Source organism: Neodiprion pinetum, chromosome 3 (assembly GCF_021155775.2).
Source record: "Neodiprion pinetum isolate iyNeoPine1 chromosome 3, iyNeoPine1.2, whole genome shotgun sequence".
In the NCBI taxonomy this organism is placed as follows: Eukaryota; Metazoa; Arthropoda; class Insecta; order Hymenoptera; family Diprionidae; genus Neodiprion; species Neodiprion pinetum.
Window position 1 is genome coordinate 4,256,420 of NC_060234.1, and position 18,008 is coordinate 4,274,427.

The window sequence follows — 18,008 nt, forward strand, 5'->3', positions numbered from 1 at the left end:
GAGCCAGTCAAAAACGACGAAGTTGGCACGGCGATTATCGCCTCGGGTCGAAAGTTTGAGTCTTATCGTTATGAACATTTTATTGGCTCCTGAAGCGCAGCGTGAAAAGCGAGTCACGGGCACGTATATAACAACCGCATAGCTCGTAGGTCACTATCGCCTATTAATTTTCTCTCCCCCGTATTTACAGCTGCATGTATATGTATATATATATATATATGTATATATATAACGTGCGGCTTTCCCGATATAACATAGAAAACGTGCGGTGTACCTACAACGGTTTGATTCATGGCCAATGTAGACGTGCCACGTGTAGTATACGATTACTTTTAGAAGTCTCGACGATGCTGCGCAGGTATAATCAACTGCCTTCGACTTCCATTGCCCATGGATACTTAATGAAAGGTTGCAGATATCGGCTTTTCGCTTCTCCGTCGTTATGACACGATACGCGTGATAATTAGACCAAGTCAAATATCTTCCTTCAATCGCCTTCTTTGGCGAAAAGAGATGCGGATTTGTTACACACTGAACGGAAATTCGATGAAACTTAACGCTTTGAATATTGTCGATGAAAAAATACGAAGACATCACTGATTATAATTAAACGTTTATAAAATATCCGACAAGCCGCGGAGGGTATTTAAATTTCAACAATTTCTTCTTTGTTTCGATTTACTTTTATTCTCATCTTTTTTTTTTTTGTTTCGTCACGAAGAGTTCAGTTGTTGAAAAATTTATCTCACGATGCGTCGAGATAATTTTCTGAATTGAGGTGCATTGGGTGAAAAGGAATAAAAATTTGGATATTTTTAACACTGACTTTTGAACTGTAGTGAGTTTATGTTTTTCATTACACTTGAAAATTGTCCCAAGTTTTATAGTATATATATATACATTTATTGTATTCAAATGAATTGACACGTAAAACAATCGGTACAACAATTTTCTCGAATTCACAGAAATCTTGACAAACTGGTCGATGGCAAAATTTTTTTCAAATTTCTCATCCGTAAAAAAGTGCTTTAATTTTCACGATTGAAATTTCTGATCAATCTTCGTTTTCCCATCGTGAACGTAGTATCAAAAATCGAAACCCGTGTTGAGTTTGTCGTAAAATCAGCGTATCGATCTGTATTTCTTCTTTTCGCAAAAACACAAGGATTTTATGAAAAATTATCATACGGATACACTGACAATCCTTAAATTGAGTTAAACGTGATTATGCACATGTTTTTTTATTTTTTTATTTTTTTCCTCTCTTTTTTTTCGCTCTCATGTGCTTATTATTTCTGCAACTACGGGCGAAAACAAGTAGGGAGATAAGTGTGTGGAAGAGTGAATAAAATGAGAAAAAAACGAAACCGCCAACTGCACAATATCCTATTATAATCAGAAAACGCACCTCCGCATCCATCGGTCGTTTTGCACAGTTCGGTGCATATACGTACATATATATATATATATATATACGTATGTATAGTAGCAGATACACGGCATCGAACGACATCTGTAAAAACATGATGCAAAGGTGTGCAATTAGTGTTTAATGGAATTTATGTATACGTATTTTTTTTTATCCATACATGTATATAATACGTATAACTACGACGTGGAGAAATGTAATATAATGGCGATTCTTTTAGGCCAACTGCAGTATATTACAACGATATGTATATAGATAAATTTTATACTTATTTATATACACCTGTACATATGTATATCATATTTCCATTAGTTGAAACATTTGACAAACATCAATAATTTGTTCAGATGTTTTTCGCACGTAAAAACTGTTTCGTTCGTTTTTATTTTATTTTTATTTTTGTTTTTATTTATTTTTTTCCTTTTTTCTTTTTGCCCCTCCACTTCTTCTCTTTTTACAACGTATTATTTCTTATTATTAGATCCAGGTTCATAACGCACAGACACACTCCAGAGTCCGCGAGCCAATAATGCTGTTCGGTTTGCACATGCTTATTTAGACATAACGCAATACGCGGCAAAATTGTTAATTATATTCCGACTATGCGTATGTAACGTGAATTGACGATGTGTTATTATAGTCATCGCATGGCCGCGGAGACGTAATTTTTCATCACGTTTTCAAACAAATTAATTTTATCGTCGAGGCTATCTCGCTCTTATTGACAAATAAACCATCGATCTATTCGTCTATCTATTTATCTATCTATATCTATACAGAGACTTTTTTGTATTTTACAACTTCGCTGTGGGAAAACGCTGTGCAACTTCGAGTTAATCTGATGAAATTGACGTGCAATAATTTTCAGGAACAAAAATTAACAACATCGCGAAAAATAGTTGCAGATTCAGGGTGAAATTGTGTTTTTTTTTTTTTTTCTCTCACGGCCTTTCATTTATCTTCTAATATTTTATTTCCTTCAATTCATTTACGACATTTTTATTTTGATTATTCCTGCGCGTTTAATCGTTATTGTCTTTGAAGAATTTACGAAGCATGAGAAATGATAATTTGACCTATATTTATGTACTTGCCATTTTATAAAAAAAAACGTAACGATGCTCACACGGAATTTCAAGCAATTTATAAAAAAGTACGAACGGGACTTTTCATGTTAATTATATTCGGATCAAATACATTTACGTACATAGGAAGGTATTAAGTGTATTTTTACCGATGATCGCTTCACGATAATTAATTTCTGACTTAATTGTCATCATATTTCTCATTCGATTCCATTCGCAATTTTATTCAAGGTTTATTGATAATTTATGGATAATTTTTGCCGTCGAATATACGGACGAAGAGTCGTTTTGATTAGAAAAACAAAAATGTATGTACGATCGTAAATTGAAACGCGTTTTTACCAGAATTTGTAAAAATTTAGTGATTCATTCGGAATTATCGTTTATGAGTTGCCACATTATAATTGAAAAACTTACGAAATCCTTATTGAAATAATGAAAACCGCCTAATTGGTTTGTCCCGAGACTGATCGAGGGAAACTTTTTGAAAATAGGTACCGCGATTTTTCAACTTGACATAACGGATCCTAAAAATTCTGTCGTGACAAGTAACGATAAGTTTTATTCGCACAAGTTCAACAAAAAGTAGAAGAAAAAAAATAAACAAAAATGTCAGATATCGAGTGAAAAATGCACCGGGAAAAAATATAAGTATATATAATATTGCGTGAAAAACAGGATTCTTGTTCAGCACGATATTCGCGAATTTGCATGCTGTTTATTTATATTCTTCCGCTATGTGCATTGCATATATTATTATGCACCATCAGACACGAGCTGAATCGGAAAGTTAATGTATCGATCAATTTTATTATCTGTAGCGCACATCGATGCGCGAATGAAAAATAATAATAAATTGTAAACAACGGCGGCGAGAAAGAGTCGCGGTTTATTTTAGCAACTGCAATACGGCCGTGCAACGGAGTCGGAAATGAAGAGGGGGAGGGGGGCTTTCAAACTTGCATTGTACTCTTTTAGTCCAACGTTGCGTCGTTCCGTTTTTATCTACCACTCGTTATTTATTTATCATAAACGATCCCACTCCGTTTCGTGCAACTTTCCAACCGCGCTTCTACGAGACGATGAGCTTTCGTTACAACAACGCTCATCCATCACCTCATCCCTCCAATTTTACCGATCAAACTTTTGCCTTGGATTGTTTTTTTTTTTTTTTCCACCCCTACGGATTGTAACAAAGTTTCATCTGCGTGGATAATAATTTAAACTACGATTTAGCAAGTTATTAAATCTGTTAATTTAGACGTTTCGGAAACTTGAGAAAAGCAATTGTGCCATGTCTAGGTTAAAAATTGAGTCACAAGTAAAATGAAAGAAGAAATAAATAGAATATATACGATCTATAGTCGTTGATCTTGTGTAATTCGCTCAACCGATCGCAAAAGCTGAGGCCGAAGATTCGGATGAATTTTATCAGACTTACATACACGTATATTTATACACACGAAGTCGTTAATCCAATTCGAAGGAAACAAGGTGGTATTTTATGACAGACATTACGTTGATGAGAATTTTCTAGATTCTTTCGATCGTTCGAAAAATGTGTGTATGTTGAAATGTATAAAAGGAGACGAAAAAAAATCTAACGGTCTGAAACAAAATGGGAACATTACCACAGTTGCTGTTGTGAATGTGCGAGATAAGATTGCCTGACTGAAAATTGTGCATGGCATGTGAAGCACACGGCATTCGCAGTAAGTGCACAGCGACTAATTACGGCGATTGACGATTTATCTTCGCGACAAAATCAGGGGTGAAAAAATGAAAATAGCGGTGGAATGAAGCGTGAGCATTGAGGTGAAAAGGAGAGAGAGTAAAAAAAAAAAAAAAAAGTTGAATGGAATGGGGTGGAATGAAAAATAACAGCAGATCGACGCTGATAACGAAGCTCGTCAAACGAATCGTTTCGAGGTCGGTAGCTCAATAATCTGCATAGATTCACGAATTAGCGATAGTCTCGATCAAATTTTGTCTAAATCGCAAAATATCGCCATTCTTCCAAACCTCCGAACTTAGCCCCGAAGTCACGCGTATGGACTGCATACTGATAGTGAATATTTCTTGGCACTGCACGATTATCCGAAAGGCGAATAGTTTCCGCTTATCAAGAACCCAACGGATATTGCGTTTTCCGTTTACGCTATACGGTACATTTACATATATATATATATATATATATATATATATATATGTGTGTGTGTGTGTATCCCGGTTGAGATTGTCCCGGTATATCTATGTAAGCGTATTTCCCCTATTAAACGACTACAGACAATAATTCACAGTAGCGAAAAAAGAAGCTATAGATTTGTGCATAGGTACGTAAACGATGTTGAATTAATTAACATCGAAATTATTATTCGTTCGGTGAAAAAACTCCCCTTATCTAACTCGATGATAAAAATCTTTCAAACACGTTTACAATTGGTAAAAAAAATATGAGATAACGATTCGGTCACGTTGCAATTGTTGATCGAAATATTTTAATAAAAGTTCGATAGAAATGAAGTCTCATCCATTTTTTTAATACAATGGTGTCGAACTAATTATTCAGCAAACTCTAATCACTGTTAGAGTCTGTCATCTAAACATGTCACTGATATTCTTTGTTCGTTCAAGTCTGATCAAGAAAATTGTTAAAAAAATAACTGCAACGTAGGATTGCTCTTGCAATTTTTTCAATCGGCGCAGTAAACCGATGATATTAAACATCCGGATTCTTGATCTTTCGTCAAAATGGAACCGACATTTTTATATTCCATAACGAATTGGTCGAAGCATCGAAGCATCCGAAGATCTCGATCACGAATCGTCTCTAACCCAACCGTGAAAGTCGCACACTGCAATGAATGTTGTCATGTTGATTGTGAGAGCGAAATGAGGTCCGTTAAGAATGATGATAAAACATGAAATAACACACAGGCATAGAACGTTTGCAGTGCAAGTTGATCGCTCATCGTTGTTTGATGTAGTTGTGGTGGTGTCGCAGGTCTAGAAAGGGTAGCGGAAGAATTGATGGGCCGTAGGAGATGGAAGCTTTACCAAGATACAATATACAGCAGCAGTCGCAGTGCATCGATAACGCAACCGCATCACATTTACCCGCCATCCCTCTGCCAGGATCCCCCAGGAAGTCAAAACCACCACCAACCAGTGTCGGCGGCTGCGACGGTACAGCTGAGGGTGAAACAAGAGCCGAATACACAAAACCGCGATCATTCAGCCGACGAGGAACAGGAACTGGACAAAAGGGTCGTAGAAGACGCGCGGCTCAGCTCCCAAGGCATAAAGCTCGAAACAGCGGATCGGGACCAGGACCTGGAGGAGGACGAAGACGACAAGATTGGCGAGGGCGCGACAAGAGAGGCGAGCCCTCTTCGCACTCTCAACTCAAATCTCCCTCGGGAACCGAACCAATCCAACATTATCGACACGGAAGGGGCCAAGGTCAGTATCGGCATATTTTTCTCCGAATTTCAGGTAGTTGTGCCATCTTTGGTCGTTGTATCACTTTTGCAGACACTCTTTGCAAAAAAAAAAAAACAAAAATCACTCAGCATTCGAATCTATTGAATCATGCTCCGTTCATTCGTGACCAGAATCCAACTCTTACCAGATCCTAGATAACAAGTTTTTAATTCTAGAGGTCACGTGGTTCAGGGAACCTTTTCACCATTTATGGAATCAAATTTTGTTGACCCGTTGTAAGTGTGGCCACAACTGTATCAAATTGTAGCCAAGAGTAGTACTTGCAGATGACCAAAACTGGTACATCAACTCTATGAATCATTCAGAGAAGCTTTTTTGATAGTTATCAACCCTGAAACATAAGACTTTTATGGATACGGTTTTCGATACCATGATATTTTAACTGTAGGCAAAGAACTTGAAAAACCCTGTTAGGTCTGGTGAAATTCGTTGAGAGCTCACAAATGTGTTTTGAAGGTTCCGCTGGTTCCCAACTTCATCACGTGTTCAGTTCGACCGGTATTACTCCCATCCCGATGATGCAAAATTACTTGGTGATCGAAGTGTATTAAAGCATAGAATTAGTTCGAATCATCCGTTCGAAGTGGGTTTTCACCGCAACCGGAAGTACGTACAGCATGGGAAGATAATTTTTCTTATTAAGAAAGTTGTTCGGTTTTGTGCGGGTAATAAGTTACATGTTGTAAGTTAGTTCAATGACCCTTTTATGCTCGCAGGAAAATCGCACGGTTATCACGCTTCGTTATTTAAAACTGCGAGAAGACGAAGAAATCAGCCTCTAAAGTTTCATTTCGAAAGATCCTACTCGTCGTATCTCTTGAACGAGATGTGTATTTTTTCTCAGTAGTTTTGTTTTTACTTTCGTGTTGCGTGGAGAAATCTTTCTCTCGGTGAAATCGAAGGCCGGGTCCTTGTGGTAAAAGACGGAAAGCTTTAAAAAAAACAAAAAAAAAAAAAAAAAATCACAATACAAATGAATAAATCGAAGTAACGAAGAAGAGAAAATTTTGTCAAAGAAAGAACAGTTGAAGTAGCATGTACTTGTGTAACATAAGTACATGTGAAATAATGGCTGCGTTCGCAAGTGAAATAATCATGGCATTGTTTAAAGTGGTAGAGAGGTAGTAGAGGTAGAGGTAGAGAGGGGAGTAGAATTGTGAAGAAGGATAAAACGAAAGAAAGCAGAGAGTTTAGTGAGTTATACCGCGGTTGATTGTGGCTAACCACGCGCCAGTTGGTTACTCTTGTTTCGTAAAAGGATCGTGCGCGATAAAAGTTACCAACAGTAATAAATACGTCATACATATACGCACATCACGCGTTATAACCGGATTATTTTAGGAACAAGAGGCAGATCTCGCGTTGGAGCGGGTTCAGGGGATTCAAGGACTGCTGAGGGTGAAGAAGGAGGAAGAGCTCCAGGAACCGCCGAGTTCCGTTGGGCTCGTATCCTGCCTCGAGGAGGGGGTCCGGCCAGTGGCTCCTCTCGGCAAAGAAACGGAGGAACGGCCCAGATTCTCCGTAGAGAACACACCAACCTCGCTGCCTTATCTCGGCATCGGCGTAACGAACAGACGTTCGAGTCCTCAACCTGTGGATTGGAAGCCATTGGACAAGTGCTACCTCTGCCTCGATGGCAAGCTGCCGCACGACGAACAACCGCCCCTCGTAAGTCGAAAGTTACATACATTATCCACAATCGGCATTAACCCTAAGTTTTTCTCACCTTCGACCGGAGCTTTTTTCGTAAGGATAGAAGCACTCTGCTTTTACAGACGACTTGAATTCGGAGACCAGTGATGAGCGATATTCGATGCGGAGAACGGCTCACTTTGAGCATTCTTACGAGTATATCGGTACTCGAATGAGCTTGCAATAAAACTACATACTCGTGAGATTATCAAAAGCACATGTCAGTGGAGCTGCAACATTTATTCATTGACATCGAATCTAGATGTGTATAATAATGTTTCAGGATTCAGTGTTCAGTAAGTGCTGGGATATCGTTCGTATTGCTGTTCTTGTAAAATGCTTCTTTTGTCACACTTTTTTTTTTCCCCGTCATAAACTGGCGACGGAGAGAACAATTGTTACCATCCAATTCCGGATCTGATGATCAATCGACGTTTCTATGGACAGTAGTGCCGAGTAGTTTTTTGAGTTGAAAAAGTATCTGGTGAACTAGAAGAATTGAATTTCAGAAATAATTTTAAGGTTAAATTTTCACACGTTTAATATGTTTTCGTTTATTTGACATATGATTTTGCAAATAAGTGGTATAATTTGACGGATAGGATGATCGCTTAGTGAATACCAACTTTCGTTTTATACGATTCTACAAGGGTAGTTAAGGATGGCGAAAACTCGGTTATTTCGCTACTTCAGGATTGCTTGAAATTCAGCAAACCCAAAATTGCAGAAAAACACATCTTCACAATTCTAAAACTAAACTCCTCGAAAAACAAATCGAAAATTTAAAAATATAGATTCCTGTATCAATGTTCCGTCACGTTAACGTTACTATAACGTAATCATCAAATACTTGAGAGACAAAGTGTGTCAGAACCGTGTACAATTTTTCGTAGAACACTAATTTCCGAGATTTTTCGAACGATATCAGAGTTTGACAATGGAAGTGACGTAAGTCGGTTTTCCCTAATTTTTTAAGCCAACGAAATTTGCATTTAAGATTCACCAAAGTCCAAGTCCATTTGCTCTAAGAAGATCAGGCCAACCTGACCAACACCATTTACGAGTATGAAGTCAGTAACGTTACTTCAACGACGCATGTTCAGGAAAAATCGTTGCCTCGGACCTTTAGCAATGTCCGAAATTTAACGAACGACGATAAACGAAACATACTCTCATTTCGAACATCCAACTCGTTGAAAGTCATTCTAATATTGATCAATAATGCATCGTTACGTTAACGTTACCAACTTCAGCCTCGTCACCGTTCGCATTTAACTGTCGACCTCTCGCGTTGGGGATGCCAGTGAATTGCAGTCATTTGAAAAGTTCATTGAAACCCTCGAGACAAATTTGACCAATCTTTCTTTTCAGCAGATTAACTCGCCTGACATAAATTCGCGAAACTTTGTAACGCAGAGTCCGCAAAGTGAGACCAGCAGCAGTTCCCGGTCAGCAGAATCCCCGATGTCGGTCCAGGTCGACCCGGCGATGGCTGCGACTTTGGCGAGGGTTGCGGCCCTCGGTGGTGCGGCTGGTGGTGCTGCCGGGTATCCGACTCTCCTTCCTCACTGGTGTTTGCCCCCGAGGGAGGCGCCCCGGGTCGGGGTACCAGCTCACCAGGAGAGCGCCTCCGTCGTCGACCAGCCACTCGACCTCTCAGCAAAACCCAGAAACTCTCAGGTAGGTAGGCCAGCGGTGTCTCTCGTTTCGCGAATTCCCGTTTACCTTGGTCACTGACAAGTGCGTTATCCACTTAAGCCGCACTCGCGGCGAAGATGCCCGAAATAAAAATAATTTGCTTGCCAAGTGCTGGTGCCGTTCCTCTGTCATGGGACATTTACATTCATACCACTGTACTTCGTCGCTCTTACGGTGGTATTTTTTGGAGTTTACAACTCGTATCGTGAATTTATCGACACCTTTTACGAAAAGTATCACGATTCAGATTTCATACGAAAACTAGGATGCTGTGGTTTTCACAGCGAAAAATAACACGTTTTAACATACAGATTGGTACGAGTGTAGTGTTGCTGGGTATGAAAGTCTGAAAAGATTGACTTAATCATATCCGACAAGATACAATGGTTGTTGCACTGTTGGGTAAGGACTACTTGATGTAAATGTAATAAGACCAATTCATATTTATATTGATAAAACATATGGAAGAAATTTAAAACATCTGTAGGGAACCTGTAAAAAAAGCATTCATTTTTTTAACATCTGGATCGACAATGCAATTTCGAGGATATTCGTATGTTTACTTTTATGCGAAAAACGCACTTCTCCATCCGCAAATTGACATTCATTTCGATCACCGCGTACCGTACAAATCTTTAGAAAATTCTTATTCCGCTAATCGAGACATGATAGTTATTGCGGGGATAACCGAAACGTGCTAGTTTTCACAATGAAAGCCGAAGCATGCTAGTTTTTGGAAACACCCGAAACGTGCTAGTCTTCGTAATGAATCTGAAATATGCTACTTTTCATAGAGAGACGTCGATTTACGGACAGCACTTTTTTGGAGATAAATCTACAGCAATTGTGACAAGATTACAAATCCAATAATGAGAGTTGCAAGACCAATTGTAAGACTTACCACAATTGATGTAGATTTGACTCCAAAAAAATGGTGTCCATATATTTCCCACAACAGATGTAAAATCGTCATCACATTTTTTTCCGGGCAGTTTTAACCCTTACGTGACACACTGGGGTCAATCTGAATCATTTTAATTAATCGTTGCATAGTAAAGAAAATATTCAACCGAATGGTACGTGAGAAAATTCTACATTACCCTATATATGCTGGTAGAATAGTTTCTTCCAACAAAAATTGATTATTTACGTGTAAAAAAAAATTGTGAATAAAAATTTAATGAAAAGTCATTGGAACAGAGCGCGCTTGAAAAAAATGTATCAATTTTGAAGATTGAAAACGCAGTTTGCAATTTCCACTACATTTTATTCTTTGTCTTGTGGTATATAGCATTGTACATTACTATGTAGTCTGTGTGTCTACATTATTATGTAGACTAATGAAGTGGGTATGAGGTCGATTTGACCCCAGTGTAACTAGTAAGGTTTAATTCCGAGGATATTGATCATGTTTCGAAGATTTCCCACCTTTTTTCTTGTCTCTAAAAATTTCTGTCACCTTCGATTCACGTTTCGTCATTCGAAATTCACCATGAAGAGATTAGTCGATACTTGCGAATGAATTAATGTTTCTTTCGATTTTAATCTGCTCAATTTTTTTTGCCTTTCGTCAACTTCAATTAGAAATCAAAGACTTGGATTTGATATCGACAAATGTTTAGTTGCATAACATCATTCTGGAAAATTAACTGAATGGTCTTTGAATGTTTTTTATCGTGCTTTTGGGGTTGTCTTTTCTCTCGATTTGTTTCTTTTGTCGTTCGTCGTTTACAAATTTCTTAAATTCAGTGAAAACGAGAGGCTCGAAATTTAAAAAATTTCGCATCCGAATCTCACGGAATTAAAAGATGCAAATAAAATTTCAACGAGGCTGTTTGCTGTAGCTTGAAAATCGTTGAAGAGTACATCGAAACGATCGCGTAACTCGTCATCAGGTTCAACTTCCGGTGAAATTACAAGTGGAAATTACCGCGCAGTAGAATAATAAAAAAAAAATCTGCGGTGTGGGGAAAGACTTTGAAAATGGTAAGATTTAATGACGTTTACGTGCGTAATAAACGTCGCATTAGATCGTTCTGGTCCTGGAAATTTTTTATCAATCGAGGTAACCGATGAATGAATAAAAGTTACGGTTCATGAGGTGGTGGTTATTCTCAGACTCATCCATTACAACGTACCGGCTTGCGTGAATCGTGGTTTTTTAAAATCCCTCATTCCCAGTAATACATCGGGACAAGAATGTGACGTCCGTAATAAACTTGATCCTTCCGTTCTGTTCTAGGATAACAACATATCTCTGTTGGAGCAACAAAAAATACCTCTCAGAATGCCGACGGGAATCGACCCAAAGAGCATTTTCAAGTGAGTATCAACGCCATGCTTTATTTTCCCCGATTATTATTAATTATCTTTTCGTCGTTTCCGAATTTCGATTACAAGTGCGCAGCAGCTGCGTATTTAGTAAAAACCGAGCCAGCGATTGTCTGCGGTTTAAAGTATACGAGCCAGTCTTGCAAATTAAGTGCGCAGACTGAAAGAAATTTTTCTGAGTCACACCCTGGTAAATTATGATTCATATGCAATATGACAGAGCTTTTTATGTACTTCGTATAAGTTATAAATATAGCTGTGCTTATTATCGCTAGAATGAGACCACGTTTCGAATCTTATCTTCATTTGGTGGTGCGAAGTTTTGTTTGTTCATTCTATCAATCGTTTTATCTCTCACGCTATATTTTTTTTTTTAATACGTCGTCAGCTTTTTCCTCCATCGATAATACCTTCGCTATTACTCACAGATTTTCACGTTTTGTTTCGTAATTTTAATACCTTGTAATTTGACAGAAATCGATCTCACGATATGTGTATGATTGTCCCTAACTTTCTTTATTACCGTTCTAATTATTTTTTTGGGGAGGATTTTCGGTTTTATGCAATTCAGTTCAGAATGCGATAGAGCGTGAAATCGAGTTGAAATCTGCAAACGCATGAATTGATGAAAATTCAAATTTCACATTTTTAGAGATACGCCTGTATTTCATTTTGGCTAATTTTGGCATTTGAAGCTATTTTCACAAAAATTTGAGCGTCAATCGTGAAACATTTCACTTTTTCTCCATTATCGGTCGTCGTAGGCTGATAATTTATTCAAGCAAACAAACTTCAGTCGCCTTTTTAAACAAACTGTTCGCATTCGTCATCGGGATTCGTTATCTCGAGTAAATTCTTGATGAAATTTTTCACTGTTGCACAAACCGCGGTACATGATGAAAACGAAACGAATTATCGGATCGACGGCCCTCTTTTAGATCTACAATATCCGTATCGAAATATTGCGCGAGAAAACGCAACCGGTTGGTACATAAATATTACATGCTGAAATAGGAATCGTAGAAAGAGATTGAGGCAAAGCTTTCATTCCGATAATTTTATCTCTCCGGTATTTGTCTGAGGCAACATATGCGACCACTTCCATCTCCTCTAATTGCGAAACGTGACGCATTCTTCAGCTTTCTTATTTTCATTACTTTTTTCTCATTTTCTTTACGCTACCTCCGCTAATTTTTCCAATTCATTCGACAATTCCAGTCGAGTCGGAATTTCTAAAAAATTTTAAGTAGTAATTGCGCGCATAAGTGGTCAAAACCAATAACGACGGTACAAATTTCCGATTATTCGATACGTCCACTGTTTTACAATTTCTAAAGGATAAGATTGCAAGAATTTTCCGAGGACCTAACTGCAGGAGAAATTTTTTCAGGCATTCTTATTTGATCGCAACGGCAGAAAAAGAAAATTGAAAATTATATCTACGAACCATTCGCAGAATTTTGATTATTCATACAGACGAGATTCGGCAATTTGAATCAAGATTTCATTCCGTGATATACAGTGTGGATTGCTAACGACACGATGGTCCGTCGTCTGCTACAGTTCAATGCGCATGCGCTACGATCCGAGAGCATTTGTTTTTCAGGGCGACCAACCGTCGTGAAAGTAGCATCAAAAATTTTTACACTTGTCGCTTGCAGTTGTTTTCAATACCGAAAACTGTTGAAATTTTTGAGGTTACATATATCGCGGGGAACCGTCGTCTAAATTTATGACGGTTGGTCATCCTGCTCAGCAACGTCCCTCGAATTGTAGCGCATGCGCAATAACCTTTTCAGTCACACGTTATTCAACTCAATATTTTAAAATGAATTTTCTTTCCCGTGGGTTTTCGGGGTCGCTGATCACGAATCTGCAGTCAGAATTGGATAGTTTCTAAATCCAAGATGGCGAGTTCGATACGGCGGATTTCAAATCGAAAAAACTATCAAAATTCTATGATTCTTGCCAAAACATTAATCGGGGGACTTTTGAGTCCGGGTTGAAGAGCACACGGTTTTTTTTTTAAATCTATAAAATCGTTGAAATGATAAATCAGCCGTTAATTGTCGGAGGATTAATATAGCGAGTAAAATCAGCACAGGGAATATCGAACTTGCAAATATCACGCACGGTTAGCTGCAAGTGCGTAGATGCCTGGAGAAATTCACGCAGACTTACGCACGCATGCGAAATGCACTTTTATCTTGGATTCTGTCTGAGTATGGGGAGGAGGTCGTTGACCCCGTCGAGAGAGGCGCGGTGGGGATCGGATTGGGTTGGGTTAAGCTAGGTCATGCAAGTCGAGGTAAGGCGAGGAAGGGCCGAGGGTGAAATTGGGGTTCGAGGGGTATTTTCGCGCCGTCTGAACCGTTCCAGCATCTCCTTGTGCTCGCGATTATCATTCGCATTATGCTAATCTTATCGGCGAGAGACAAATTGAGAACTGCAACACTGCAGAGCGGAGCAAAGATCGAGAAAAAGGGTCGTATTACTTTCGCTCACCAACACGCGCGCATTACGCTACGCAATTTTGTCCGCTGCATGTGCAACGTCAACTTGCGAATCGATTCGGTGCTGAAGTCGTGTGCGATTCTCCGTAAATTCATACACACGTGACGCGAACGCAACGAAACTAAGGTGCAAGGTGCCTCACACTCGGGGTTATTCCCTTGGGAAAAATTTTGATGTTTGAATGAAAGCTGCGATTTTAAAATTTTTACTAAAATAGGACCCGAGAACCATTGACCCACATTTTTATGCCTGAAATCCTGTTTCGATTTTTTTCATTCACACTTTTGCTGCGTTGTTGATTTTCCTCATTTTTCCAATATCAACGCCGTTAAAAATACACCCTGGAAATTATTTTGGACGTTTCGGATTGGAGTTACTTGAGAAAATTTTTGAATTCCTTTTTGTGGCACATATTTATGTGGTTCAATATTAACCTGTTTTTTTTTTCCATACCGTTGCTATAATTTTAACACTTCAACGTTCCGATTCAGCTGTGGAATAATTTAACCGGGTTCAACAGCTGAATACAGATTCGTGTATCGGAACGGTTGAACTTATATGCAACGAGTAGCGTTGTTGTTGATATTAATTTTTTATCCTTCTATGTTTAGACATCAGTGAATAATAATATGGTAGTTCTATAATAAGTTACTTTGAACATGACGATATATATTCAGCAATGAAAAACACACTAGCTATCTTTTGATAGATTAATATTATATTTGAATTCTCATAAAGTGAAATAATTAGCCTCGTTACTTTATCATATCTTGGAGCTAGAAATTCAAAATCTAAACAGCGCGTGCACGGTGCTCAGAAAAATAAGCCGATTGCAGGTAATGCTTATAGTATCTGTTATTCGCACTTCAATTGCGAAATTTCATTTCACATTAAAAATATTCTTCCATAAAACTCGTATGAAACCGCATGATAACGGTTTATAATATCATCGGTGTATTTGTACAAGTTATCAATTCCACTTGACGCGTATAGCCTTCATAATGCAGCCAGTGTTTGCCCTCGATGCACTTATTCGTTCCAAATAGTTTTTCAGGTCATCGCGCACTCCCGATCTTCGATGTTTTTCTTCGTTTTTCTTTTTTTCCCTTCTTCTTTTTATAACCGACACTGATTCAGTATACTTCAGAAATCGGTGTGCGATCAGGTTTAAGTGAATAAAGTAAATGTTATTAAATTCATTGGTAATACCGTTCATTACCTGAAATGACTAAGTTTTTCTCTTTCACGTCTTATTTAACAAAAATTTACAAAAATCCATACAATTTTTTCTAAAGCACAGCCTTCATCTAAAACTTTTTGGTACATAATCGTTCTGGCATTAAATTATTAATAGATAAATTATCTGTACAATATTTATGTATTCCAGTACTAGCTTACTGGAATACATTTTTTGACAATTGCACAATTGCGATTTGAAGTTTTAGGAAATAATTATCACGATTTGGTAAGTAACTCTAATTCGATCAATCACGTGAAATCATTTGAAAAATACTTTCAGAAGGTTGTACAGTTAAAAATGAATACTTTTTTGGTATTTTATTACAAAATGTTTGCACGTCGATCAATTATCATTTGGTTCCTGATTGACCTACCTATCCTTGGTTATGTTACGTTAGGTTAGGTTAGAAATCTCGTCGAAGCTTTCATCTTAACACGTTACCGAAAGACCCAGATAAGCGAACAGTAGGGTGGTCCTTATTCACGGTGCCGACGAATTTTTGCCAGACCATCCCCCAAATCGACTACAAATAATTCGAAAACAATCGCCTAATTTTTTCAGATTTTTACGTCCAATCTAAGATAGTCCGCATTGTGATCGAAGTTTCTTATGGAAATTAACACGGGTAAAACTTTTTTTCTCAGTATATATTTTATTGCAAGAGTAATAATGTTCGAAATAGTCTGTAACCGCGAGGTTTTGGTGAGAATTAATGCTACTATCTGGGAAAAAATACACATCATCGTACCAGGCGATCTAGACGAATTGCACAACCTCGAAACCTGACTTTTTCTTTCACGTAGAGGAAGTGCAATTCGTCTAGATTGTCTCATAAGACGATGTGTATTTTTTTTCATACAGCATCACTAATTCCGACTAAAACCTCGCAGTTACAGATTTTTTGGAACATTATTACTTTCACGATAAAATATATAGTGCGAAGAAAAGTTTTTCTCATGTCATTTCCATAAGAAACTTGGATCACAATGCGGGCTATCTCAGACCTGCTGTAAGAATCTGAAGAAAATTTGGCGACTCTTTTTAAATGATTTGAAATTGATTTCAGTGACGGGGCGGTAAAAATTCGTCAACACCCTAAACAAGAACCACCCTAGCGAACAGTTGGGATTCTTTTGCCCCGTTAACGACCTCACTCTTCTCTCTTTGGACATGGTTGACTTTCTAAGGCTGCGTTTCGACTCGCTTATTTTTAATAATTACCTCACGTGTGCCTAATTTCTGAGGAAAACGAAGGGCCGAAACGTAAATGAGACACGAATTCTCGATCGACCTTGCGCGACACGGTTCAAACATCACCGCATGTTAAACAAGGCCGAGAAGACTTTCCTACAGTAGCGAATTATCTGTTTCAGCAGCTCGTGTTACCGGGCAAAGCCACGTATGACGGGACCTGGAGGTGTCGCCGGTGTTCACGGGGTCGTAGGTGCCGGAGGTGGTCGCAGGACTTACACCGAGGAGGAACTCCAGGCGGCGCTGCGTGACATCCAAAGCGGAAAGCTCGGGACGCGGAGGGCCGCGGTAATATACGGGATACCCCGTAGCACCCTAAGAAACAAGGTCTACAAGCTAGCGATGGAGAGGGAGCGGGAATCGTCCCTGATATCGCTATCCCACCCCCATCATCACAACGAGACCAGTGTTGTGCCTTCTACACCCAATGCGTCTCCCGCCATCGTCTCCGCATCCGTCTCCACGTCCGTCTGCCTGACTGCCACTCCGTCACCACAAGCGGACGAGGTAGGTTTTGGGGACGACTAGTCGATTTTGAAAAGCGATTTTTATCACGAGGATACCGATTACGACGCGTTTGTTTGAAAACAAAAAACGCGGGAAGAAAGTATGCAGTCTCGCGAGACCTCACGGGTAGATCTGTAACTGTCGTTTTTCGACAAGAACGTAGTTCAGCGGTCGGTTTCTACTCTCCTGTCATTCGAATACAGGCGCTATATTATCGAGTCTTAAGTATCGGTGCATACGTCATACGAGTTTTTTGTACATCGTATTTAAGTGTGGTTTTGGCTAGGAAGAACGAAAGATGCTTCCCCAAAACATACCTCTACCACGGCAATTTTCAAAAAAAAAAACTTTTGTAGATGTTATTCTAGTGCCTTGTTGTAATCTCTGTCGTAGATATTATACGTAGGGCAAAGTGGAACAAGTTGATGACTCTGAGATTTGAAATTTTTCTATTTTATTTCTCTCTTCGTTCTTTCCCGATCTGATATCGAAAAAAATTTTACAGATACTTTTTATAAATTTTTTTTTTTTTGCAACAAAAAACGAATTCGGCACTTTTCGATTCGTCCCGATATTTTTGAAATGATGTTGACTCTGTGGAGTTAAACAAGCCTGAAATTTAGCCCGGATTTTAGCCAGTATTTCGAATTTTTTTCGATGCGTTTGACTCGTTTCGTTGCCGAGTTGCGATCTTTCAAAAAATGCTGAACCACGTCTATAATAAATCGCATTCAGCATTTTTTGACAAGCTATAACT

The 18,008-nt window shown here is 38.6% G+C and overlaps 1 protein-coding gene across 9 annotated transcripts in view; it reads left to right on the top strand.

The window, feature by feature from the left end:
* Positions 1–18,008, top strand: part of Eip93F (Ecdysone-induced protein 93F) — a 113,073-nt gene that overhangs the window by 74,290 nt on the left and 20,775 nt on the right. For 4 of the 9 annotated variants that reach the window (XM_046615294.2, XM_046615291.2, XM_046615292.2 and 1 more), the window contains exons 4-8: positions 5,519–5,976; positions 7,360–7,686; positions 9,082–9,390; positions 11,651–11,730; positions 16,867–17,251. In XM_046615294.2, the coding sequence (XP_046471250.1) occupies positions 5,519–5,976; positions 7,360–7,686; positions 9,082–9,390; positions 11,651–11,730; positions 16,867–17,251 (1,559 nt within the window). Of the gene's footprint in view, positions 1–5,501; positions 5,977–7,359; positions 7,687–9,081; positions 9,391–11,650; positions 11,731–16,866; positions 17,252–18,008 lie in introns of all 9 variants that reach the window. The other 5 variants (XM_046615299.2, XM_046615296.2, XM_046615295.2 and 2 more) reach the window with 5 other exon arrangements.